This window comes from Pongo abelii, chromosome 17, assembly GCF_028885655.2.
Source record: "Pongo abelii isolate AG06213 chromosome 17, NHGRI_mPonAbe1-v2.0_pri, whole genome shotgun sequence".
NCBI classification, from domain to species: Eukaryota; Metazoa; Chordata; class Mammalia; order Primates; family Hominidae; genus Pongo; species Pongo abelii.
Window position 1 is genome coordinate 28,094,802 of NC_072002.2, and position 25,360 is coordinate 28,120,161.

The 25,360-nt window shown below is 43.8% G+C and overlaps 1 protein-coding gene and 1 non-coding gene across 4 annotated transcripts in view; both read left to right on the plus strand.

The window, feature by feature from the left end:
* The window catches only part of LAMA1 (laminin subunit alpha 1), a 187,567-nt gene extending 168,767 nt beyond the window's left edge, over window positions 1-18,800 (plus strand). For 2 of the 3 annotated variants that reach the window (XM_054537666.2, XM_024236118.3), the window contains exons 58-63: window positions 2,804-2,993; window positions 4,459-4,617; window positions 5,162-5,315; window positions 6,413-6,546; window positions 10,306-10,528; window positions 11,469-11,822. In XM_054537666.2, the coding sequence (XP_054393641.2) occupies window positions 2,804-2,993; window positions 4,459-4,617; window positions 5,162-5,315; window positions 6,413-6,546; window positions 10,306-10,528; window positions 11,469-11,629 (1,021 nt within the window). In that variant the 3' untranslated portion in view covers window positions 11,630-11,822. Of the gene's footprint in view, window positions 1-2,803; window positions 2,994-4,458; window positions 4,618-5,161; window positions 5,316-6,412; window positions 6,547-10,305; window positions 10,529-11,468; window positions 11,823-14,685 lie in introns of those variants that run through there. The other variant, XR_010137560.1, reaches the window with a different exon arrangement.
* Window positions 16,699-16,806, plus strand: LOC112129979 (U6 spliceosomal RNA). The gene has a single exon (XR_002912306.1). It is a non-coding gene; the product is annotated as a U6 spliceosomal RNA (small nuclear RNA).
* Window positions 18,801-25,360: the final 6,560 nt, after the last annotated feature.

A 25,360-nucleotide genomic window follows, 5' to 3' on the forward strand; every position in this document is an offset into this window, starting at 1 on the left:
ATCCGCTCTCTCCTCCCTAGGTTGTGCACAGCAGCCACTCCTCACAGACCAGCACACAGATGTCGCTGTCACCCCATCATCAGCAGTGACAGCAAGAGCAGAAAACTATTGTGCTGGAGGTTGACACAAAGATTTTTACACAGATGACCTAATTTACTCCTCATAATTCTTCTATGAGGAAGGTATTGTTATTATCTCCATTTTACAGATAAGGAGACTGAGGCATAGGGAGCCTGAGGCATCTGCTCAAAGTCACACAGCTGGTAAATGGTAGAGCTGGGATTCGAACCCAGGCCTTGTGGCTCCAGAGTCTGTGCCCGTACAGTAGTTTCCCCTTCTTCTTGGGGGATACGTTCCAGGACCCCCAGTGGTGTGGTTGCCTGAAACCTCAGCTAGTACCTAAACGTCAATACCCTGTGTTTTCCTATGCATGCATATCTATGATAAAGTTGAATTTATAAATTAGGCACAGGAAGAGATTAACAATAACTAATAATAAAATAGAAGAATTATAACAATATGCCAGCATCACTCCTCTTGTGCCTTGAGGGCATTATTGAGTAAAATCTGGGTGACCTGAACACAAGCCCTGCTGTACTGCCACAGTCGATCTGTGAGCCTAGACAGCTATAAAGTGACCAATGGGCCCATGGCTCCTATGGCGTGGATCCGCTGGACACAGGCAGACATGGCTCCTATGGCGTGGATCCGCTGGACACAGGCAGACATGGCTCCTATGGCGTGGATCCGCTGGACACAGGCAGACATGGCTCCTATGGCGTGGATCCGCTGGACACAGGCAGACATGGCTCCTATGGCGTGGATCCGCTGGACACAGGCAGACATGGCTCCTATGGCGTGGATCCGCTGGACACAGGCAGACATGGCTCCTATGGCGTGGATCCGCTGGACACAGGCAGACATGGCTCCTATGGCGTGGATCCGCTGGAGACAGGCAGACATGGCTCCTATGGCGTGGATCCGCTGGACACAGGCAGACATGGCTCCTATGGCGTGGATCCGCTGGACACAGACAGGATTCACTTCTTGGGCAGGACCGAGTGGGATGGCATGAGATCTCATCACGCTACTCAGAGTGATGCCCAATTTAAAACTTACGTATTGTTTATTTCCAGAACTTCCCATTTAGTATTTTCAGATCTCAGTTGACTGCAGGTAACTGAAACCTCAAAAAGTGAAACCTTGGAAGGCAAAACCGCAAATAAGAAGGGACTACTGTAACCTCTGTACTCCACTCCCTCTCTCACTTTGACCTCTAAAGCAGAACCCCCAGGAGACGCCACATCCCCCCCACACACATGCACAGTACCTGGCTCTGTTTCCCAGCAAGGCTCTTCTTGAAAGAGCTGCCCTTTCCTCAGGGACTGTTTCCTCATTTAACCGTCCGGTCAGCCTCCCGCACACCCCCAGCTGCTCTTGAGAGAGTTACTCGAGACCCCTGTGCAGCTACATGGTGCAGGGCCCCCTGCACTGGGCTCTCAGCAGCCCCTGGACTTCCCTGGCTGTCACAGCCGCACACTCTGCTGGTTCCCTGCTCTCTCTTGGCCCGCATTCCTCAGTCTCCCAGCTGAGAGTGCTGGGCCCTTCCACACACTTTCCCAGGATGGCCTTCTATGTTCCGATCACCTTAAAATGCCACCTAGATACGGCAGCACCTACCTGTGTAGCTCTGGCCTCCACTTAGAACTCAGGATTTGTGGGCCCACCAGCCACTCGAGATCTCCATGTGGACTGGGACAGGTTCCAGAGTCACTGGACATCTCTGTGTGGACTGGGACAGGTTCCTCAGCCACTCAACATCTCTATGTGGACTGGAACAGTCTCCTGGGCCTCATCACCCCAAATGGAATTCCAGGCTTCCCTCAGTCCTGCTCTCCTGCCCTTTGCTGTTGCCGCCTAGAGGCTATTTTTTTTTTTTCACTTTTTCTCACTCTCCAAATCCAGTCCATTGGCAGATCCTCTTGCTTCTTCCTCCAGAACGTTTCCTGAATCTGTTCTGAGTCCCCGCTGCCACCCTGGTCTAAGCCACCCCACTCCTCCCTGTTGGCTGTCGTAACAGCTGCCTGATGGGGCCCCCTTCACCTCTGACCCCCTGACATGTTCTTCAGTTTAGACAGAGGATCTCTTAAAGGAATTCTCGGCCACTCCCCCTTTCAAAGCCCTCCTGTGACTTCCCACTGTGCCGAAAATACAAACACCCTCAAAGCCCGTCCTCCCTATGACGGAGCCACATCCGCCCTGCCCTCGTCCTGTCCCTGCGTGCTCCAGTGACACCGTGGTCCCTCTGACGGGGCCCACCCAGGCGCATCCTTCCTCCACACCTGCAGTGACTCCGGTTCCCCCGCGACCTCAGGTGGGCTTCCTGCTGTCCCCTGCCGTCAAGCCCTCACTTTGCAGGGGCTTGCCCTTTCTGTCATTCAGACTTCAGCTGAATTATCAGCTTTGCAGAGTTACCCGTGTTGACTACTTAAGGTAGCCACCGGTTGGCCTCTACAGGACCCACTTTAACTGTCTGATGTGTTTCTGTATTAGTTTCATGAGCAAAGGGATCTTCCTCTTTGTTCACGGCTTCATCCTTATCCTAAAACAGTTCCCGGCAGACAGAGGTAGGCAGTAACAACTCGTTAAATGAATGGATGTGTAAATGGATGAAGGAATGAATACCCCTCTCTCCTGAGATGTTCAATGTAAACGCCAAAACAATTGTTGAGTCCTCTTTTGAGGTTTTAAAAATGAGAAGTAAAAGTTCCCTTTCTCAACGCTGAGCCCTTGTTTTCCCCAGGCTCTCGGTTGAGCTAAGTATCCGCACGTTCGCCTCCAGCGGCCTGATTTACTACATGGCTCATCAGAACCAAGCAGACTACGCCGTGCTCCAGCTGCACGGGGGCCGCCTCCACTTCATGTTTGACCTTGGCAAAGGCAGAACAAAGGTCTCTCACCCTGCACTGCTCAGCGATGGCAAGTGGCACACGGTACGATCTCAGGAGGCTTGTGGTGGCTGCTTCTGAGTTCTGTTCCATCTATCACTCGGGTTCACTCCATTTCTCAAAGGCACATTATCCCCATTAATCTCTATCTCGCCGTGTGTGTCTGGTGTCTCCCCCTGAGACTACAAGTCTTGAAGGCAGGGATCTTTTCTGCTTCTGAAATATCCCCAGGGCCTTGCTTAGTACCTGACATGAAATAGACATTCGGCAAACATTGGCGGGATAAACAAAAGGTACTAGACATGTTCTTGACTTGGCAAGGAGTATGTAAAGCCTAGCCTCCCCTCATGGCATTTGCTTTCTGATAACCAGGACTCTGGAGCACTTCCTGGTGTGCAGCACGCTTTACCTGTGCCTGTAATCGGCCAGTTGGGCTGTTCTTGTCCACTGCCCAGAAAAGCAAATGCACTAAGAATGGCAGGTTTTGCAGCAAAGAAAGAGTTTAATTATTGCAGAGGCAACTTGCCAGGAGATAATTCTCAAAGCCGCCTCCCCAAGAATTCAAGGACTAGGGTTAAAACTTCGTGTAAACAAGGATAGTTTGGCAGCCGGGGGATAAGGAACGGCAAATGCTGATTGGTTGGATTGGGGAAGAAATCATAGGGTGTCGAAGTTGTCTTCTTGTGCTGAGCCAGTTCCTGGGTAGGGGTTACTGCTCTGGGTGGTGCCAGTTGGTTCATACTGAATGCAAAGTCTGAAAAATATCTCAAATGCCAGTCCTAGGTTTTACAATAGCAATGTTATCTATATGGGGCAATTGGAGAAGGTATAACACTTATGACTATTGGCTACGTGATTCCTAAGCAATAAGTAGTTTAAAAAGGCAAATTATAAACAATGGCTGGTTAGAGTTTATGCCTGTATCTTAGCAGAATTCAGGCCCCTATCACAATTCCAACCTTGTGGCATTTCCTTAATTTTACGAAGGCAATTTTGGTCCCTGAGCAAGGAGGGAGTTAGTTTTGGGGAGCGACTGTTACCATCTTTGTTTTAAACTGTCAACTAAATTCCTCTCATTTTGGGAAGGGACTGTTATCATCTTTGTTTTAAAGTTAAACTATCCACTAAATTCCTCCCATTTCCAGAAGGGACTGTTATCATCTTTGTTTTAAACTATCAACTAAATTCCTCCCATAGCTAGGTTGAATTAGCAGAGACAGCTTATGAGGTTAGAAGCAAGATAGAGTCAGTTATGTCAGATTCCTCTTACTGTCATCATTTTTCTATGTCAGATTTCTTTCACTGGTATAGTTTTTGCAAAGGCAGTTTCACACCTGCCTCCTTTCTTCTGCCAGGCTCATCCACTTTTCATCACCAAGCTGTCTAAAAATTTGAACCATCCTTTAGCATTGCATTCAGGTTGTTATAGCTCTCAGAAACAGATGTTATACATCTGTTAAAAGTTTTTTCAGATTCCTTAAAAATTATGCATGTTTTCACTTTGCTGTAGGTCAAGACAGACTATGTTAAAAGAAAAGGCTTCATAACTGTTGACGGCCAAGAGTCCCCCATGGTGACTGTGGTGGGAGACGGAACCATGCTGGATGTGGAGGGTTTGTTCTACCTTGGAGGCCTGCCCTCCCAGTACCAGGCCAGGAAAATTGGAAATGTAAGCAGCATTTTCCATACTGACATTTTACCTTCATTGTGGTTGTGCTTATTTTGTAGAAGAGCATAGCTCACGGCATCTTTATGTTTAAATTACCTTGTTTGAACCTGGGGCTTGTAAAGAGGTTTACTTTGCAGGCATGTCCGCGGATCGTGTGCCAGGGCCACCCCTCAGAACCCAATCAGTCTTTCCAGCCTGTTAGTTAATGAACATCTCCCTTTCCACAGCCACATGGCCACAGCACAATTCAGGGAAGCCCAGCAAATGCGTATTCGCACATTAGTAAACTCAGCATTTTTTGATTTCCACGATATTTCACTAAAATAATAGAAAACACTTTCACTGCATTGTTAGCAAAGATCTTCAAATGGTAGCTCTAACTTAGACACTCACATGAAGTATTGTGGCAATTAAAGTTTTAAAACAAAAAGATTACATTTTAATGTGTTTTGTTGAGACCAGTCTGATGAAGTGGAAGGAAAATGTGTCCAAGCCCTTCCTGTTAGAATCACCACTGTCTACTCTTGCATGTCATTTGGCTTAGATCACCCACAGCATCCCTGCCTGCATTGGGGATGTGATGGTTAACAGCAAACAGCTGGACAAGGACAGCCCGGTGTCTGCCTTCACGGTGAACAGGTGCTACGCAGTGGCCCAGGAAGGAACATACTTTGACGGAAGCGGATATGCCGCTCTTGGTATGTGTTAGCAACACTCTCGAAGGCAGTCCCCGGATGAGTCTGTACTCTAAAGTGATGCGGATCCAAGAGTATAAGACAGGACCCACTGGACAAGGCTGCAGGAAAACCACACTGAGTTCAGTATTCCAGTTGATTCCTAATTTCTTGGCATAAAAAGCCTTCTCAGGTCTTGTGCTATCTGGATGGCCTGACAAAGTCTCCCCCAAGGAGTGGTGTGACTCCTGACAGAGGCCAGACATGGGGTGCTAGTTTCATCTATAGTTTCCCCAGGTTCTGTAATGCACACTTTCTGTCCAAGTTAAGAAAGGGCTTTGGATTAAAAATCAGCAGCATAAAATGTCTAGACCAGCTGGCGCCAGGGAGGCTGTGCAGAAGTTTGGGTGGGGAAGAGGGGGAAGCCAGCAGAACATCCCTCGTTCAGTCTGCTTCCTTTCTCCTGTTCTTGGGGCTCAGGCTCCAGCCCTGCTGGGCAGCCCCCTCAGTGGCCTCAGCTCCCCTTGCACCCCCCAGCTCTGGGCATACCACCTTCTCCCCTTTTCCCTTCAGCCCTGGGCATAACAACTGCCTGCTGTTGTCAATAGCCCCAGTGTGGCTCCTCGGCTTTTTTATCACCTGAATTAAAAAATCATTCCATTCAATCCCCACCTTTAACAAACTTAGTATGGACTCTGATACACTCAGTAAATGATGATTCCTCCAAGTACACAGATACTAGGAAAATAAAGTGGGCTATTCTCGGATGATGATAAAGGGATTCCAGGGATCAAATCCCAAGAGCCCACAGGAAAGACTGCCACAGGGAGGACGTGTCCACAGGGTGAGGCAGGGCCACACGCTTCTGTGGCCACAGATGAAGGAGGTGCCTGCCTCTGCTCTGACCTGGCTGACTGCATGCGTCTTCTTTAAAAGCTCCACGTCATCTCTCAGATGTGGAAGCCAAGGCTCAGAGGGCAGGAGTGACCTGCTGGTGGGGATGCAGCTGGATCCAAAGGAGGAGCTAGAGCCAGGTCCCCCAGCCCCTAGCCAGGAGCCCAAATGCTCAACCTGGGCCTGGCAGCGCTTACCCTGACTTGGGTCGTCCTTGTGTGTTACAGTCAAAGAGGGCTACAAAGTCCAGTCAGATGTGAACATCACACTGGAGTTTCGAACCTCCTCGCAGAATGGCGTACTCCTGGGGATCAGCACTGCCAAAGTGGATGCCATTGGACTAGAGCTTGTGGACGGCAAGGTGGGTGCTTCCTTTCCATGGGGGTCTTCCTCCCCCCAGTGTCAGAGACGGAGCAATTGAGAAACAGCAGATTCAAATTCACAACTATCTATTTTCATGGAGTCAAACAATGGTCCCATTACTGTTTAAAAAACAGATATTGCTACAAAAAAACCTTTTTGGTTTATTTTTTAAAAGCTTTTCAAAAATAACTTTTTATATGTTTGAAAGTAAGCTTTCAGCAAAATTACAACTATAATACAAAGAACTTTTTTTCCTGAACCATCTGAGAATAAGCTGCTGACCTGATGCCCTATCCCTTCTAATAATTTTTTAAAATTTTTATTTGGAAATTATTACAGATTCATAGGAAGTTGCAATGAAATGTACAGGGAGGGCCCCATGCACCCTTCACCCAGACCCGGGTTTCCCAATGGTAGCATTATGCATTTTTTTTCTTTTTGAGACAGAGTTTCACTCTTGTTGCCCAGGCTAGAGTGCAATGGTGCAATCTCAGCTCACTGCAACCTCTGCCTCCCAGGTTCAAGTGATTCTCCTGCCTCAGCCTCCTGAGTAGCTGGGATTACAGGCGTGCACCACCACGCCTGGCTAATTTTTGTATTTTTTAGTAGAGACCAGGTTTCACCATGTTGGTCAGGCTGTTCTTGAACTCCTGACCTCGTGATCTGCCCGCCTTGCCTCCAAAAGTGCTGGGATTACAAACATTATGCATTTTTCTGGCACAATCAAGATACTTAATTGTATCAATACCACAAGGCTCCCCCTTAATACCCCATCATGGCCACACCCACTCCTGTACCCCTAATCCTAGGCAACCACTAATCTGTTTGCTGTTCCTCTAATTTCTGTTTCGCCAGTGTTATATAAATGAAGTGACGCAGTAGGTATCCTTATGAGATGAGCTTTTCACACTCAGCCTGATCTTGGGAGGGTCATCTGGGTGATTGTGCATATCAGTAGTCTGTTCCCTTTTGTGGTGGCGTATTACTCTGGGATAGACGTACCATGCTATAATTTTTTTTAATGTAGAGCATGTTATTTTTTCTGTGACTGTTCTACCCTTGCTTTTCAGCCTCTCATGTCCCTCTCCTGCTGGCAACAAAATGAACTCAACAATTTGCAGTACTAGTCCTTTAGTCTCCTGCTTGAAAACCGCCTCCTTCACAGTTTCTCCCAGTTCTCACTTTCCTTCCTCTCCCCTTTGGGGCTGTCTGAGCACAGGCAGGATGCGGGGAAGGGAGTCTCGATCACCCTTTTCCTTTCTGTGGGCTCTCTAGTGGACAGCAGCTGAGCCATAGCTTAGTCTCCTGGTCTTCAGGGCAGCCTCTTATAGTGAGTGGTCTGGGGTCTCAGTGTTGCCCCTGCATGGGGGCTGCTCCTGGAGAGTTTGGCCAGTGTCCCTTTCGGCTCAGGCTTCTCATCCTGGTTGTCATGAGTAGTGCCACCTCTTCATCTTCCCGCTTCCCCGTGGGGTCATGTGCAAACTTGGGGATTTCTACCAAGCCACACAGAGGCTGTGGGGAATCAGGGATGGTGTCTCTCTGGTCCTCTCTCTACCTAACTACATTTTACCAGCATTTCTGCAGCACTGTGGTCAATGTTCGTTGTTGTGGGAGTAAGATGCCTGAATTTTCCAACACTAGTAGTGCCTCTTGGAAGGCAAGGAACAGGTCTCCATGTTCTAGATTCCCCAGGACTTACCGGTTGTTTCTAGTATTTCCCTACTTACTCCCCGCTGGGTTTTGACCCCTAGGATATCCTAGAGTCGGGGTGGGGAGGATCTGAAAGGTCATGTCTGACCTTTTGCCCTTCACCTCTTTTCCAATTCATGACAAAACAGAACTAACTTGATGTCATATTGCTGCCTCTCTACACTGACTTACAGCCAACTTTTTCCCTCATCTATACTTCAAAAACTTTTGTATCTATTTGCATGTTTTTATGTGACATCTAAAAAATGTTATCAGGGGCCAGATACAGTGGCTAACACCTGTAATCCCAAAACTTTGGGAGGCTGAGGCAGGAAGATTGCTTGAGCCCGGGAGTTTGAGACCAGCCAGGGCAACGTAGCGAGACCCCATCTCTATTTTTGAAAAATATTTTATTTAGATAAATAAAAAATTGAAAATGCAATCAGAAGTGTAATTGCTGCAAACAATGTAATTTTCTGTTGTATTATACATTTTGCCTCTTATTGGATTATTATTTATAGTTCTTTTTTAACATTTTTAGTTGTTGCCTAAGGGTTTATGACATATCCTTAATTGTCACAGTCCACTTAGAAATAATACTGATCAGTTTCATATATAGCATAACAATCTTCAAAAAGTACATTTGAAATTCTTTCCTCCTGTCTTAGTCTGCTTGGGATGCCAGAACAAAGTACCACAGACTGTGTGGCTTAAACAATAGAAATTTATTTTCTTGCCACTCTAGAGACTGGAAGTCTGAGATCAATGTGTTAGTAAGGTTCTTTATTCTGAGGCCTCTTTGACTTACAGATGCCTCGTTCTCCGTGTGTTCTCACAAGGTCTTCCCTCTGTGCATGTCTGTTTCCTAATCTCTTCTTATAAAGACACAGTCAGATTGGATGAGGGCCAGCCTAGTGACTCATCTTTACTTAATTACCTCTTTAAAAGCTCCATCTTCAAATACAATGACATTCTGAGGTACTGGGGGTTAGGACTTCAGCATATGAATTTTGGAGGGGCGGTCTTCAGCCCATAACACCTCCTATCCTTTGCAAAGCTGAGATCTCTTTACTTGCTGTGGGAGAGCATCTACAGTTCATCAGAAGAGAGTTAGTAAATATTCGCTCATAGGTGCTATCAATAGGTATGACCGGGCCAGGTGCGGTGGCTCACACCTGTAATCCCGGCACTTTGGGAGGCCTAGGTGGGCAAATCACCTGAGGTCAGGAATTCAAGACCAGCCTGGCCAACATGGTGAAACCCTGTCTCTACTAAAAATACAAAAATTAGCTGGGCATGGTGGCGGGCGCCTGTAATCCCAGCTATGTGGGAGGCTGAGGCAAAAGAATCACTTGAACCCAGGAGGTGGAGTTTGCAGTAAGCCAAGACCGCGCCACTGCACTCCGGCCTGGACAACAAGAGCGAAACTCCATCTCAAAGAAAAAAAATGAAAGTATGACCAGCACCTTCAATAAGGCTATTAGCTCCTAAAATGACCTAAAATTGAGGCCCTCATTTAAGGATGCGGTGTGCTCAGACCTGTGGTCATGAAGGTGGCCATTTGCGCTTTCTGGAATTTGGGGAATAGTATAACATCTGAATCTTTTTTTTTTTTTTTTGAGACGGAGTTTTGCTCTTGTTGCCCAGGCTGGAGTGCAATGGTACGATCTAGGCTCACCACAACCTCTGCCTCCCAGGTTTAAGCGGTTTTCCTGCCTCAGCCTCCTGAGTTGCTGGGATTACAGGCATGCGCCACCACGCCTGGCTAATTTTTTTGTATTTTTAGTAGAGACAGGGTTTCTCCATGTTGCTCAGGCTGGTCTCGAATTCCTGACCTCATGTGATCCGCCCACCTCAGCCTCCTAAAATGCCAGGATTACAGGTGTGAGCCACCATGCCCAGCCATCATCTGAATCCTTTAAAAGGTTATTTTTCAAAACTATTTTCTGTTTCTCCTAGTTAGCTCTCCTTTTAAACATAACGCTGCAATTTTATCCACTCCAAGAAGTTATACAAATGGACTGTGTTCCTTAAATACACAAAAACTCACCAAGATATTTGCTTTTAGGTCTTGTTCCATGTCAACAATGGTGCTGGCAGGATAACAGCTGCATATGAGCCCAAAACCACCACTGCGCTCTGTGATGGAAAATGGCACACTCTTCAGGCTAACAAAAGCAAACACCGTATCACTCTGATTGTCGACGGGAACGCAGTTGGCGCTGAAAGTCCACACACCCAGTCTACCTCGGTGGACACCAACAATCCCATTTATGTTGGTGGCTATCCTGGTATGTACGGGTACCCGCTCTTCCACTCAAAAGGGGCACTGTCCCTGGAGGAAGTCTTGGTTCAGGTGGATGTAGAATAGGGATTGAGAAAGGTACATGGTTTGGGTGACAAATCCTTTACCATTTTAGAAAGGCCATTTCAAATACCTAAGAATTCTTGGAAAACTTAAAATAATCTACACACACAAGTTAATCATTGGGTAAGACTGTGAGAACATTGGGTCTGATATAAAGGCAGCTGGATGACTTTACCGAAGTAAATTTCATGACTCTCAGACTTGGGAGTCATTTTAGGGCTAGGGAATCGTTTTAGGAAACAAACTTGTGACTCATCTCTCTGGTCAATTTTGGATTAGAATTATGTATTTTAGATGTTCCAAGGAATTATTGCAAATAATAAACACCTGTTGTATGACTTTTTTTAAGTTATAACTATGCCTTAAAATTTTATATATTAAAAGTTTTTGGCCAGGTGTGGTGGCTTACACCTATAATCCCAGCACTTTGGGAGGCCAAGGTGGGTGGATCACTTCAGGTCAGGAGTTTGAGACCAGCCCGGCCAACATGGTGAAACCCCGTCTCTACTAAAAATACAAAAATAAGCTGGACGTGGTGATGGGTGCCTGTAACCCCAGCTACTTGGGAGGCTGAGACAGGAGAATCACTTGAACCCGGGAGGCAGAGGTTGCAGTGAGCCGAGATCGTGCCACTGCACTCCAGCCTGGTGGCAGAGCAAGACTCCATCTCAAAAAAAAAAAAAGTTTTCTCTGAATTCTGCTAGTCACTGACACCACATATGTGGAAAATATTCTTCTAATTTTGATAGTGAAAAATTTAAAAAATAAAAAAACCTGCTTGAGATTATTTCTGTTGCTTTTGTGCTATGGATCGCATTTCAACAAAATTAAGCAAGATTTGTCTTCTCTTCTTTCCTGAACAGCTGGTGTGAAGCAAAAATGCCTGCGCAGCCAGACCTCGTTCCGCGGGTGTTTGAGGAAGCTAGCTCTGATTAAGAGCCCACAGGTGCAATCCTTTGACTTCAGCAGAGCGTTCGAACTGCATGGAGTTTTCCTTCATTCCTGTCCTGGGACCGAGTCCTGAACTTCAAGCAGAATCCTCATTTGGAATCATTGCTGATATTTTGAGGAGAAGTGAATGTGTGAATTAAGAATCTCTTCAGTTCATATTTCATTTCCAACTCAGGTTAAGTGTTTCTGGGGAGAGATGTCGTGTTTACGTTACACTAAAACCACATGTGCAACAAATACCTCCATTAAATGATCTAAAATGTAAATTCAATTCCCTGGCTCTCTTTTTAAACATTTTTTTTTTAAATAAATCTTTATACACATTGAATGTTCTGTTGATTACTTGATAGTATTTTATGTTTTTCATTTTGAGCTCTTAAAAAAAGTGTCAATACAGATGATAATAGATTAGAGTATGAAGCCTTTTATTTCTTCAAGAAAACTCTAAGCTCCAATTTCTACAACAGACAAGCAGTGTTCATTGATTAATTCCAGATGAGCACACCAGCTGTTTGCCACATAACCTTTTAAGGAGGCTCCAGCAAGTCACAGGGGCAAAGAGAGTAAAGGAAGGAGCCGGACCGTCCTTGGAGGTGGCCTTGTGCTATCAGGACCTCACCTAACAGTGCATTTTGCAGGACAGAAAAAAAGAAAAGATGGCATCATTTTAAATTAGTTCTTCCTTTATTGTCAATTTTATCTTCACCACTTGGAATGAAACAGTTTGCCTTAATCAGCTACTTTTCTGGGATAGTGTATGTAATTTGAAAAGAGGGAACGTTTTAAAACCATGTAAGTATATTCTTTTAATGGACCAAGCAGCTGTAGACCCAGATTTCTGAAGTCGCATTCATTCCCTCCACATTCATTTTAGTTCTGCTCTGTGGTTGCAGCTCGGGTCACAGTGGCCGCTATCCATACCCTTCAGAAAAATGATCCCATTTTCCAAATGCTCATTTGAAGAGCAGTCTCCACCTGTCTTAGCCATGACCTGCTTTTCCAACATGGAGGAGGCCAGAGTTAGTGTCTGTGTCTCTGAGAGCTTTTGATTGGATAAACAAGGAAGGCAGCTGTGCTCCTGGTCCCCATCCCTGTTCATTGCCTTCTTGTTTTTGAACCCTTACGGGGATTCACACCTCTTGATGGGTATATTTGAAATTGTAATTCTTTCCCATTTAAATACCTGCATGAAGATGTTTCTTAGAGAAAGGCAGCCACCAGTTGTGGACGTGCTGTTTCTGTAGCACCAGCCATGGGAGGGATGCAGACTTTTCAAAGGCAGCTCCTGGGCAGCTGGGCTCAGAAGGGGCACCTGCCCGTCTCAGCGGCAGTGCACGTGCACCGAGAACCTCTTTGCTGTGCCGTGGGTGGTCTTTGGTTTCATGTTTCTGCGGAGACCAGCTACAGTGGGATATGAAGGCTCAGACATTCTAGATCCTGGTCCACCATGTTGGGTGAGGAAGTGACCAAAACCAGGACGTAGAGCACAGACTGTGGAGCTGCCTTGAGCTTTGCACCCCAGCCCTGCCTCCACCCCCCCTTTAACAGAGTTAAAATGGAGCATGGGCTTTTCATGAGTACAGCTGTTCACAAGATCTCTCTGAAGGATCCCTCAGGGGAAAACCCACCAGCTCCCCCTTGGCCTTTCACAAGCACAGAGTAGAGTGACCTGGGTGTAGCTCTGTCCCTGTGACCTTGAGCCTGTGCTCCCAGGTCAGACACCAGCTATGGTTCTCACTTGGGGTTCTCACACTTATTCCTTAATTCCCCTCGCCAAGTCTGGACTCAGGTTCTTAGAGAGGGTTGCCAGATAAAACACAGAACCCAGGGAAATCTGAATTTCAGATAAACACCACAGACATGTTTTTAGTGTAAGCACATGCTAAATATTGCACAGCTCCTGTGTTTTTCATTTGCTAAATCTGGCAACCCTGCTTTGGAGCCCCAAGGGCATAAAAAGATTATGATACCCTTTTTCTCACTGCCAAGTGATTCCAAATAAAAGCAAATCTATGTCTTAAAGCACGTGCAACAAAATCTATTGACGATCATGTTTTTCTTATGACGACTTTACTGAGATATCTGATTTCTTTCCAAAGTCTAATTTTGGTGCCAAAAGTCCTTGTTTAGTCTGTCAGTTAATGTAGTGCTTTTTTTTATTGTGGCAAAATATAGAAAATATAAAATTTCACCATTTTAAGCCATCTTTAAGTGTATATTTCCATGAAATTCAATACGTTTATACAGTACGCAACCACTACCATTCATCTCCAGAATTCTTTTCATCTTGTAAACCTAAAACCCGTATCAATTAAACAGTAGGCCCCCATTCCTTCTTTCCCTCAGCCCCTGGCAACCACCATTCTTTCTGTCTCTACACATTTGACCACTCTGGGTACTTCATATAAGTGACTTACCATAATAGCTTCAAGGTTCATCTCTGTTTAGCATGTGTCAGAATTTCCTCCCTTTTAATTCTGAATAGCATCCCATTGTATGTATAGACATTATGCTTATGCATTCATCCCTTGATGGGTACTTGGGTTGCTGCCATCTTTTGGCTATTGTGAATAGTGCCGCAATGAACATGGATGCACAAATGTCTGTTCAGAGTCCCTGCTTTCAACTCTTTCTTTGGGGTATATACCCAGAAGTGGAATTGCTGGATCGTATGGTAAATCTATTTGTAATTTTTTTTTTTTTTTGAGGCAGAGTCTCACTCTGTCATCCAGGCTGGAGTGCAGTGGTGTGATCTTGGCTCATGGCAACCTCCACCTCCCAGGCTCAAGCAATTCTCCTGCTTCAGCCTCCCGAGTAGCTGGGACTATAGGCGGTTGCCACCACGCCTGCCTAATTTTTGTATTTTTAGTAGAGACGGGTTTCACCATGTTGGCCAAGATGGTCTCAAACTCCTGACCTCAAATGATTCACTAAGTGTTGGGATTGCAGGCATGAGCCACCGTGCCTGGCCCCTGTTTGTAATTTTTTGAGAAAGAACTATACTGTTTTCCATAGCATGCAGCACTGTTTTCAAGCCTCAGTTTCTTCATCTGTAAAAAAGATTGTGATACCAACCTCAAAAAGGTATCACAATATTTAGAAAATAGTATTAAAATTTTTTTCAGAAAGAAAGAGAGCACGTGGATCAGCCAACAGCATTGACCACGGTGAAATTTAATCCTCAGTCACACCTGCCTTCCAAGAACGTCCAACAACCGGATGGATTTATAGGCAAGCATTGGCAAACATCAGAAAAGAGAAGAAAACTGACCAACTCATTTAACACTGGTGGAATAACTTCATGTGAAACAAGACAAGTATAAAACAATTACAGACCAACTGTACTTATGGACTTAGATGTAAATATCTTTTATAAAATACTAATAAATTCAATTCAGTCCTTAGGGGAAACGATAACTAAGTACATTTGCAAACCCATAAATTCTTCTTTCTATTCTCACATGTGGTAATTTTTTTATTATGGTCAAACATTTGGCATAAGATCTACCCTCTTAACATATGTTAAATGCACAATACAGTATTGTTAACTAAAGGCACCATGTTGTACAGACAGCAGATCCCTAGAGCTTACTCAGCTTGCATAACTGAAGCTTCATTTTTTTATTTTAATTAATTTATTTATTTTGAGATGGTATTTCATTCTTGTTGCTCAGGCTGGAGTGCAATGGCATGATCTCGGTTCACTGCAACTTCCACCCGCCAGGTTCAAGTGATTATTTTGCCTCAGCCTCCTGAGCAGCTGGGATTATAGGCACACACCACTGGGACTCCGTCTCAAAAACAAAACAAAACAAAAAAAAACCCAGAAAATTAGTGATTCAGAGATAAGGAAGTTACACTATTTTTCTTATAACAACAATACTACTTGGTACCTGTGGCACTTCCTTCTTCCGCAGCGGCAGAAACTTTGTAATGGCTGAGTATATATTTTTAAATGTCACATAATGCCCTGGGTGTGCTCCCCTCTGCCGTAATAAACTCCCTCTCCACACTGCTACCTGCTTTTCCCGCTAGCTTGGAACTGTGGCTGAAGATAATTCTCCAGTACCTGCCTCCGTGATATTCTGCCCTGCGTCCTGCCCAGGACCCTTTTTTCACAGCTGCAAGCTGTGTTACTTACTGGTTCCTAATGGGACAGTCAGTCTCTAGCACAGTTCTGAATGTCTGAAGGAAGTCAACGGGAAGCATCGGGTCAATTTCCTGCCTCAGACTGCAAAACGGATCTGGACACATCTCCCATCACTTTGTGATACCCATTTTCTTTTTCTTCTTGAAATTGTACTGTATTGAAGGTATTTGTCTGTCAGGTTCATATTTCACATAGTTTTCAAAATTTCAAAAGTATCACATACATTCCAAGTGCTCATGGCTCCCGTTTGTATTTTGTGGTGTGCAGGCACATCTTCACCTTCCGGTGCCCGTGGTAAGTCTTCCTGGACAGCCCCCTGCAGTGCTGACTGCCCTGGAACTGTTCTGGTTGTCTTTTTTTATTTTATTTTATTTATTTATTTATTTATTTTTTGAGACGGAGTCTCGCTCTGTCGCCCAGGATGGAGTGCAGTGGCGCGATCTCGGCTCACTGCAAGCTCCGCCTCCCGGGTTCACGCCATTCTCCTGCCTCAGCTTCTCAAGTAGCTGGGACTACAGGCGCCTTTTTTATTTATTTATTTATTTTTTAGTAGAGACAGGGTTTCACCATGTTAGCCAGGATAGTCTCGATCTCCTGACCTCATGATCCGCCCGCCTCGGCCTCCCAAAGTGCTGGGATTACAGGCGTGAACCACCACACTCGGCCGGAACTGTTCTGGTTCTTAATGGCTCTAAGTTATGATGAGTTTTCCCCTCAGATTGGATGTTCTTCTCAAAGAGCCTCTAGTTGTTTTATAGCTCCTTGAAGGTCGATATTCTGTTGGATATTTCTTAGGCATTTCTCCCTAACATAATAGTTAATATAATAAGGACATGGCAGAGGTTATTAGTACATAGTTACTAAACTGAATACTAGTTTCTCATTTTTCTCTAAACATACTTCAGCAGTGTTGTTGTTCCCATAAATTTCAAAAGATCTTTGCAAATGTAGTTCTTCTGAGCCATCTAACAAGCATTTAAACAGAACAGAATCATGCTCGCTTCGGTAACACATATTATACTAAAAGTGGAGCGATCCAGAGGTTAGCATGGGCCCTGTGCAAGGATGACATGCAAATTCGTGAAGCATTCCATATTTTTAAAAGTCTAATAGAAAATTTAAAAAAGAATTTTAAAATGACAAAACCAGCCGTTTTGCAACATATTCCCCAAAAAGATCTACAGGCTTAACAGTTTTCATAATATACAGTGAAGTTTTCAACTTAATATACCCTGAAATGTAAAAACTATCAAGATTTTTTTTCACAGGGTGACAATGGCAGCGCTCATGTTCCTTTTAAACCGCTTCAATGTCCGACAATGGGAGCCATACCAGCTGTCTGAAGCAAGGGCTTGGAGGGGAACATAATGAAAATCACTGTTTTCTCTCTGAGTAACACATTTTAAAAATGATGTTGTCTTTTCACAGTATATGCTGAGCATAATGCTTAATTATAAAGTATTGAAACATGAACTCCAGTGTGATTGCTAAAGAACTGTGATCTCTGTTCACATTGTTATAAAACAGACAAGTTTATTTTAATGAGAACGGTTCTATGCAACAGGGATTTCGTCCATGATTTAATTTTTAGCATGTGTTTGAAATGCGAATGTGATTTTCTGATATGAATAAAACACAGTAAAATCTTTGCTAAAAATGGAACAATGCTGAATTATGTCCCTGAAGGTGGTCAGAAGAAAACAATTAGAGGAAGAACATCAGTCAAGGGAGCAGGTAGGAGATTGTAAAGAATAGACACACACGTACCAGAGGATGCATGTGTGACTTTGCCACCCAGACTAGAAGGTCGGCAGGATGTAGGTATGGATAGGGAGTTAGTGTGATTAATACTATGTGGCTTAAATGTAATTCTGCACCCTTGAGGTCTGATTAAATTGAACATGGAATTTAAGAAGTGTGAGTAAAAATGACAAAAGAATAAGGAAATGATCAAGACCATTCACTAAGTCTTGCTAGGAAAAAATGTTCAAGCTTGGAAGAAGACTCAGTGAAAAGCTTTTGATTTAGGTAGGATTGGAAGCAAACTAAAGAAAATCTTTTTTAGTAAGCTAACCTAAAAGGAAACACATTTTTCTTCTTTTATTAGGTGTTACATTGAAATTGAGTGAATTGGAGGGAAGGAATCCTAAAATGATAAAATCACCAGGCAAATCATTGAATTACTGCTGATTCTTACAGCACTTCCCAAAGTTAAGTGGAAAGGGGTGTGTGTGTGTGTGTGTGTGTGTATTTAAATTGATATAACCACAGAAGATGGGATATAACTTATAGTCTGAACATAACCTAGTTAATTTTTTACTGAAACAGACATCAACATTTTCCAGAGGCCGACAATAGATCCAGAGTCTACAATACACAACATTCACAATGTCCAGGATACAATTCAAAATCTCTTGATATACAAACAACCAGGAAAATGGCACCAATTCTCAAGGTAGATAGACAAACAAATACCAGCCTCAAGAGAAAATGATCAAAGACTTTAAAGCAGCTATTTTATCTGTGCTCATAAGGTCAGGGAAAGCTTCAACTGAATGATATGATAGAAGTGCTCAACAGAAAAAAGGAAGATTTAAAAAGGAAGCAAATAAAAAATATTGAAATGAAAAATACAATCTCCGCAGTCAAAAGTTAATCATTGGTTGGACTCAATAGCAGAATAAAGATGATAAAAGGAAAATTAAGTTGAAGGTAGAACAATGAAAATTATCCAATCTATAAAGAGAGATAAAGGGTTTAAAGAAAAAAACCCCAGAGTGTCAGGTACCTGTGTGTTACCATCTAAAGGTCTAATATAGTGTAAGTGGAGTCTCAGAAGGAGAGCAGAAAAAGATTAAAATAGAAAAAAAATTTCAGCAAGAATGCCCAGAAACTCCTCAATTTAGTGAAAGACATAAATTTACAGATTCAAGACACTTAGCAAACTCTGGGCAAAACAAACTCAAAGGAAACAATCCCTATTAACACATAAGAACCAAGTTTCTGAATCCCAAGATACCTAAAAAATTCTTGAAAGTAGCTATAGAGAAAAAAAAAAAAAAAAAGCACACATTACATAGAGGGAAATCATGACTTAATGTCCATGATTTCTCCCAGAAACCATGTCCAGAAGACAGTAGAACTACATCTTAAAAGTACTGAAAGAAAAGAGCTTCTCAACCTATAATTTTATATCCATTACGAATATCTTACAGCAATAAAGGTGAAATAAAGACATTCTCACAAGAAAGACAACAAAAAGAAGTCATTACCAGGTCCTACTCTTGTGCCCATGGAAAGAACTCTCATAACTCAGCATGAGATGAACAACCCGATTACAAATGATCAAAAGATTTGAATAGATATTTTACAAATATGAATGGCCAACAAACATAAGAAAACAGGCTCAGCACCATCAGTCCTTAGGGAAATGCAAATTAAAACCACAGGGAGATCTAACTACATACCTTCCAGGATAGCTAAAACTGTTGGAAGGATGTGGAGCAACTAGAATTCTTGTACATTGTTGAGGGGTGGGAATGTAAAATGCTACAACCACTTTGGAAAAAGTTTAGTAATTTCTTTAGAACTTAAATATACTTACCATATGTCCCAGGTAAGCTATTCTTGGCAAAGATTTGTGGATAAATATCAGAGCTTTATTTATACTAGCTAAACTCTGGAACTATCCCAGGTATCCATCAGTAGAAGAATAGATGAACTGTAGCATACACTACAAGGGAATACTATGTAGCAATAAGAAGGAATAAACCGTCATACATGCAACAATGTGAATGAATCTCAGAAATATGATGAATTTTAAAATGCCTCACACAAAAATACATACTTCATCATATTTGCATAACATTTTTAGAAAATGCCAGGGGTTAAAATGGAGGGAGGAATAGGTTACAAAATAGCATGAGGAAACTTGTTGGGCAATGGAACTGTTTACTGTCTCGATTATGATGACCTCAGGGGTGTAAACATATATCAAAACCAATCATTTTGAACAGTGCTGTTCAATACTACTTAATTATACCTCAATAAGTTGTAAAAACTAATCAATTAAAAATGCAGCTTCCCCAAATCCTCTTTAGTCAATAGCTATTGACTAAAATCCTCTCTCTTCAGTCAATAGCTAACATTGTGCTGAATAGTGAAAGTTTGAAAGCTTTTCCTCTAAGATCTAAGATCTAAGAAGTGAGACATGGGAGCCGGGCACAATGGCTCACTCCTGTAATCCCAGCACTTTGGGAGGCTGAGGTGAGTGGATCACCTGAGATCAAGAGTTCAAAACCAGCCTGGCCAACATGGTGAAACCCCGTCTCTACTAAAAATAAAAAAATTAGCTGGGCGTGATGATGAGCGCCTATAATCCCAGCTGCTCAGAAGGTTGAGGCTGGAGAGTCGCTTGAACCCAGGAGGCAAGGTTGTAGTGAACCAAGATTGTGCCATTGCACTGCAGCCTGGGCGACAGGGCAAGACTCCATCTCAAAAAGAAAAAAAGAAAAAAAGGCAAGACAAGAATGCTGCTTTTGCCACTTCTACTTAATATAGTTTTAGAAGTCCTAGCTAGAGAATTTAGGGAAGAAAATAAATAAATGAAAGGCATCCAAATTGGAAAAGAAAAAGTAAAATTCTCTCTGTTAGCAAACAATATTAATGTATATGTTAGAAAGCTCTAAATATTCTATAAAACAAACTCTTACAATTAATCAATAATTTCAGCAAAGTTGGAAGATACAAAATTAACCCACAAAAATCAGGTGCATTTCTATATACGAACAATGAACAATCCCAAAAGAAATACAGAAAACAATTTCATTTACAATAGCATTAGAAAGAATAAAATACTTAGGAATCAACTTAGCCAAGGAGCTGAAAGACTTATACACTAACAACCTTGAAGCATTACTGAGAGAAATTAAAACTAAGGATAGCAATAAACGGAAAGATATCCTTGTTAATAAATAAGACTTAATACTGTTAAGATGTCAATATCACCCAAAGCAATCTACGGATTCCAGCAATGTTTTTAGCAGAAATAGAAAAAAATTCTAAAATTCATACCGAATCTCAAGGATCCTGAATAGCCAAAACAACCTTGCAAATGAAGAACAACACTGAAAGTCACACACTTTCAAGTTTATAGAGATAGAAAGTAGAATAGTGGCTGCCAGGGTCAGGAGGTTGGGGAGAATGGGGAAGGTGGAAAGTTCCGTGATGGTTGCCCAACAATGTGAATGTACTTAATGCTACAGAACCACACTTAAACGTGGTTAAAATAGTGAATTTCGTTACATATGTTTAATCACCATAATTATGAAAATATAAATAGATGACAGCAACATGATTTTTCTTGGCAAAGCTCACCCACACTGAATAAATCCCCAAAACAGGCTGATGTTTGAAAGATCTGTGTTCAGGCTGGGCTTGGTGGCTCACATCTGTAATCTCAGCACTTTGGGAGGCCGAGGTGGGAAGATTGCCTGAGGTCAGGAGTTCGAGACCACCCTGGCCAACGTGGTAAAACCCCATCTCTACTAAAAAGGCAAAAATTAGTTGGGCATGGTGGCGGGCACCTGTAATCCCAGCTACTTGGGAGGCTGAGGTAGGAGAATTGCTTGAGCCCAGGAGACGGAGGTTGTGGTGAGCTGAGATCACGCTACCACACTCCAGCCTGGGCAACAGAGCGAGACTCCATCTCAAAAAAAAAAAAAAAAAAAAAAAAAGATCTGTGTTCAGAAGTGGAATTTTAGAAACATGTAGGTAGACATACAAAGCCATATTGCCAACATGTACTCATAGGAGAAATATTAAAGTGAGTTTTTGAAACATGGCAGAAATTCTGTGATATTTAACATGCTCTATCCTACAAATTCGAGGACACATTATCTTAAAACAAAGTCCTGTTTGTGATCACTCCTAAGATAGTGTCTTGTATTTCTTTGTAGGTGAGTTTGCTCTCAAACTTCGCCCTCCCAGCACCTGTCATTGCCATTCCTATCAACTGCTCTGGGCCTGAGAATGAAAATTTATTCATTCATGAAAATTATTCTAACTTAGGTATTTTGGAGCTAGTGTGCTTTTCGGCTGCTAATACAATGTTATACCAAGTCCTACTTCATTAAACATTGTAAGATTTAAGGAAAAGATGAGACAAATTCCTTGAGCCACTAAGTTAGACACAGGGGATGCCCAGGCTTTGGTCTTAGGAAACAGCCCCAGGTGTTGACACTTGTTAGAAAAAATGCAGGGTGGTAGATTACAATCAAAGGGGAAAATACTCATTGGTGCACAGCCACTGACACTTTAAGAGAAATGTAAAATGTTTAACTTCCCCACTTCTTTAGGGCCTTATTGAGGCTGTTTAGAAAGAGAGAAGAGATGGAAAGAGAGAAGAGGAGGGTGAGATTTGCAGATTTCCAGAGATGAAGAGATGACAGACATCGAGGGATGTGAAACACTATCTCCTCAGGCTGACTCTACTTTTATTAGGCTGTTCTCGCATTGTTATAAAGGAATACTTGAGCCTGGGTAATTTATAAAGAAAAGAGGTTGAATTGGCACACGGTTCTGCAAGCTGTACAAGCATGGCACCAACATCTGCTTGGCTTCTGGTGAGGGCCTCGAGAAGCTTACAATGGTGGTGGAAGGTGAAGTTGCGGCGGAGGGGTGCGGGGGGCAGGCACATCACCTGGAGAGAATGGGAGAAAGAGAGATAGAGAAGGGGGATGTCCAACTCTTTCAAACAACCAGAGCTCAACCAAGAATGAACTGAGCGAGAACTCATCACCAAGGGGGTGGCGAGAAACCATTCATGAGGTATCCACCCCCAAGATCCCATCACCTCCCACCAGGCCCCACCTCCAACAATGGGAATCGCATTTCAACTTGAGATTTGGAGAGGACAAACATCCAAAATACATAATCAGTCATCATTCCTATACTATAGCGACCATAAATATTGCATCTTATTCAGCAATTCCAATTGGAAATATTTAGTACCACTACCCACAAAAGTTTCTTTGTACTTATTTACAAGTTCTGATGTTTTTGTTAGAAAAACATTGCCACCTATTTTTACCCAGCCAGGTCTCAGCCTAAGTGCCACTGGGTCCAGTTTCTCTCATCTTCTGAGCAGTTGGCCTAAAGTGACCCTGTGTTTTCCTTTTCTCTTTCTCCTCTTCCTCCTCCACACCAGTGCAAACAAACCTTCAGCCCTCGCTTGAAGGTCCTACATTGTTTCAACCAGGCAAGCATGGCACATTTCATACCTAAAGATTCCAATCCACAAATGGATTTTCTTGTCATTGCTGCATGACAGCCAATAAAAAATCCAGGTAAAACATTAGAGATAGATGATAAAAGGACTGATTGCATATGAAATTCCTTTAAGCACCTTTAAGAAGAAATCATGTTTAAAAGGGAGATGAGCAAGGGAGAGCGTTTTTATCTTTCCATTTGGGTCATGTAGAGCTGTAACCAAACCATAAGCTGGAAATGTGGGGCCCAGATCAATGTACTGAAAAGCAACAATAATGAAAATAATTCTTTACGTTTCTGGAGTTTCAAGGGTATAGAAAGTTCTAGAATTTTCACAAGTGCTCTTACGTAGACCATGATCCTGTGCAGCCGGCAGAGCAGGTGTGGGTATAGAGCACCAGCCCCTATATCAGGTGCTAAGGATCTGATCCTAAGCTAAACAGGCATTTGCCCACCCTCACAGGGAGTGGAGTAAGTGAGATATAGATTAAGTTTTAAAAATATATCAAAACTATATGTGGGGGACAAAACACAGCAGACATCTGGTAGAGACGGCTGCAGAGGTAACAGCTGCCAGGAGCCAAAGAGGACCTCAGCCCGAGCTGGGGTGCCTGGCTGTGGAAGTGGTGATTCTTGGGGTGGGCAGAGTAGACCTGCTGCTAAGGGGCGGGGTCGTGGAGCCCGAAGAGAGAACGGTGGGGGCGGGGCCAGAGCCAGACTGGCAGTGGGCGTGACTGTTGGTGAGGTGGGTGGGGTCAGCCTGCGGTGGAGGGGAAGGGTCCTAGAGCTGTAGGGAGGGGCAGCCCGTGGCCTGGAGAAGTGGTTGGTGACCTTTGGAGTGGCGGTTGGGCCGTTGGGCGATTGGGAGATTGCATGGGGTGGCCTGGGACTTGGGGGCGGGGTCAGTCATATAAAGGCTGTGCCCAGCGCTTTTGGAAGCGGTAAGTCCAGCCCTAGGCTAAGGTGAGAGGGTCTGCTGGGACAGTGTGGCTGGATCCACGTGGCAGGTGCAAGGCAGGGTCACTGCCGATGGGAGAGAAGGAGTAGAGGCCTCAGGCCTTGTGGGGTGTCACCTAGAGATGCCCCAGGAGGGCTGGGGAGCCGGGGTGTTTCCAGTGAAGCCAGTTGGCATCCTGGAGGCTCTCTCCGAGTGGAAGGCAGAGGGAAATAATTGTATTCACGCAGGGTCGATAGGGCGGAGGCCGTCAAGCTGGAAGGGGCTGTGCTGTCAACGAGCGAGCGCAGGCGGCCTGGTGTAGCCCCCGGGAGGCTGGGCGGGGACGCTGGGCGGGGACCGGGCGGGGGACCTGGGCGGGGACGCTGGGTGGGAACCCTGGGTGCACGCTGGGCGGGGACTCTACGGGGCTCTCGCTCTGGGTAGTCTGGCCCCAACTTCTGAGTCACGGGAATGCGGGCGGGAGGACACGGGCAGTGGGAGGAAGCCCAGGTCCCAGGTTTGTGATCTTCAGATGAAGGCAGCTCTGAGAACGGTGGGGGCCCGGCTGTGGCCCCGGGGAGCGGGGGGAAGCCCCAGCCGTTCAGTGTGGAGTTGGGGACCAGCGGGCTCTCTTCCTGGATTTCAGGATGTCAGGCACCTCTTTCATTTTCTTGCTTCAGAGAGTATGCCTAGACCCAACAGATGGATATTCCTGGAAGGCCGATTTCCTGGAAGGCCGATTTAGACTTCATTTGTTTTAATCATTTTTAATTATTATTTTAATTTTTTGTGGGTGCACAGGTGTATGCAGACAGCTGCAATACAGTCTTCTGCTGCTAATCTCTCAGCAATTATAAATGGTTTTTAGTTTTAGCAACCTGAAAAGCAAGTCTATGTGAAGCTCCCCAAAACTTTAATGTTTACATGTGAAATACTGAAAATCTGCTTCTAACTCAAAATTCTTTCACAAAGAATTCTTTGTATTGAATTTGTTTGATAAGTAAATATCACTTAAGTGCCAGTTTCATTTATGGTTTCATTAGTGCTTTTCCCTAAATAACACTATGATTTTAGCACTTTGCCATCTACAGTAAATTTACTTGCCTAATGCAGCTACCAAATATATATGTGTATATGTATATTAAAAGTCATTAAAAATCAGAATGACTAGAAAAACAAATTAGAAATTGTAAATACATACAGATTATATAGCGTTGGATTACAGTTGACAAACTTTAAAACATCACACATTGTAAAGAGGTCCTTCTGGGCATGACAAGTACACAGCTCTTGCCACATGACACCGGCCACCTTGCAGTGCTGGTACAACCACACCCAAGCTGCCTATCCTCTGATCAGTGAGGCAGATTCATTGATATGTTGGGGGCTTCAGGGACATGTCAGACTGTTACACACTTTCCCAAAGCTTCCTCCCATTTGTTCTGCTT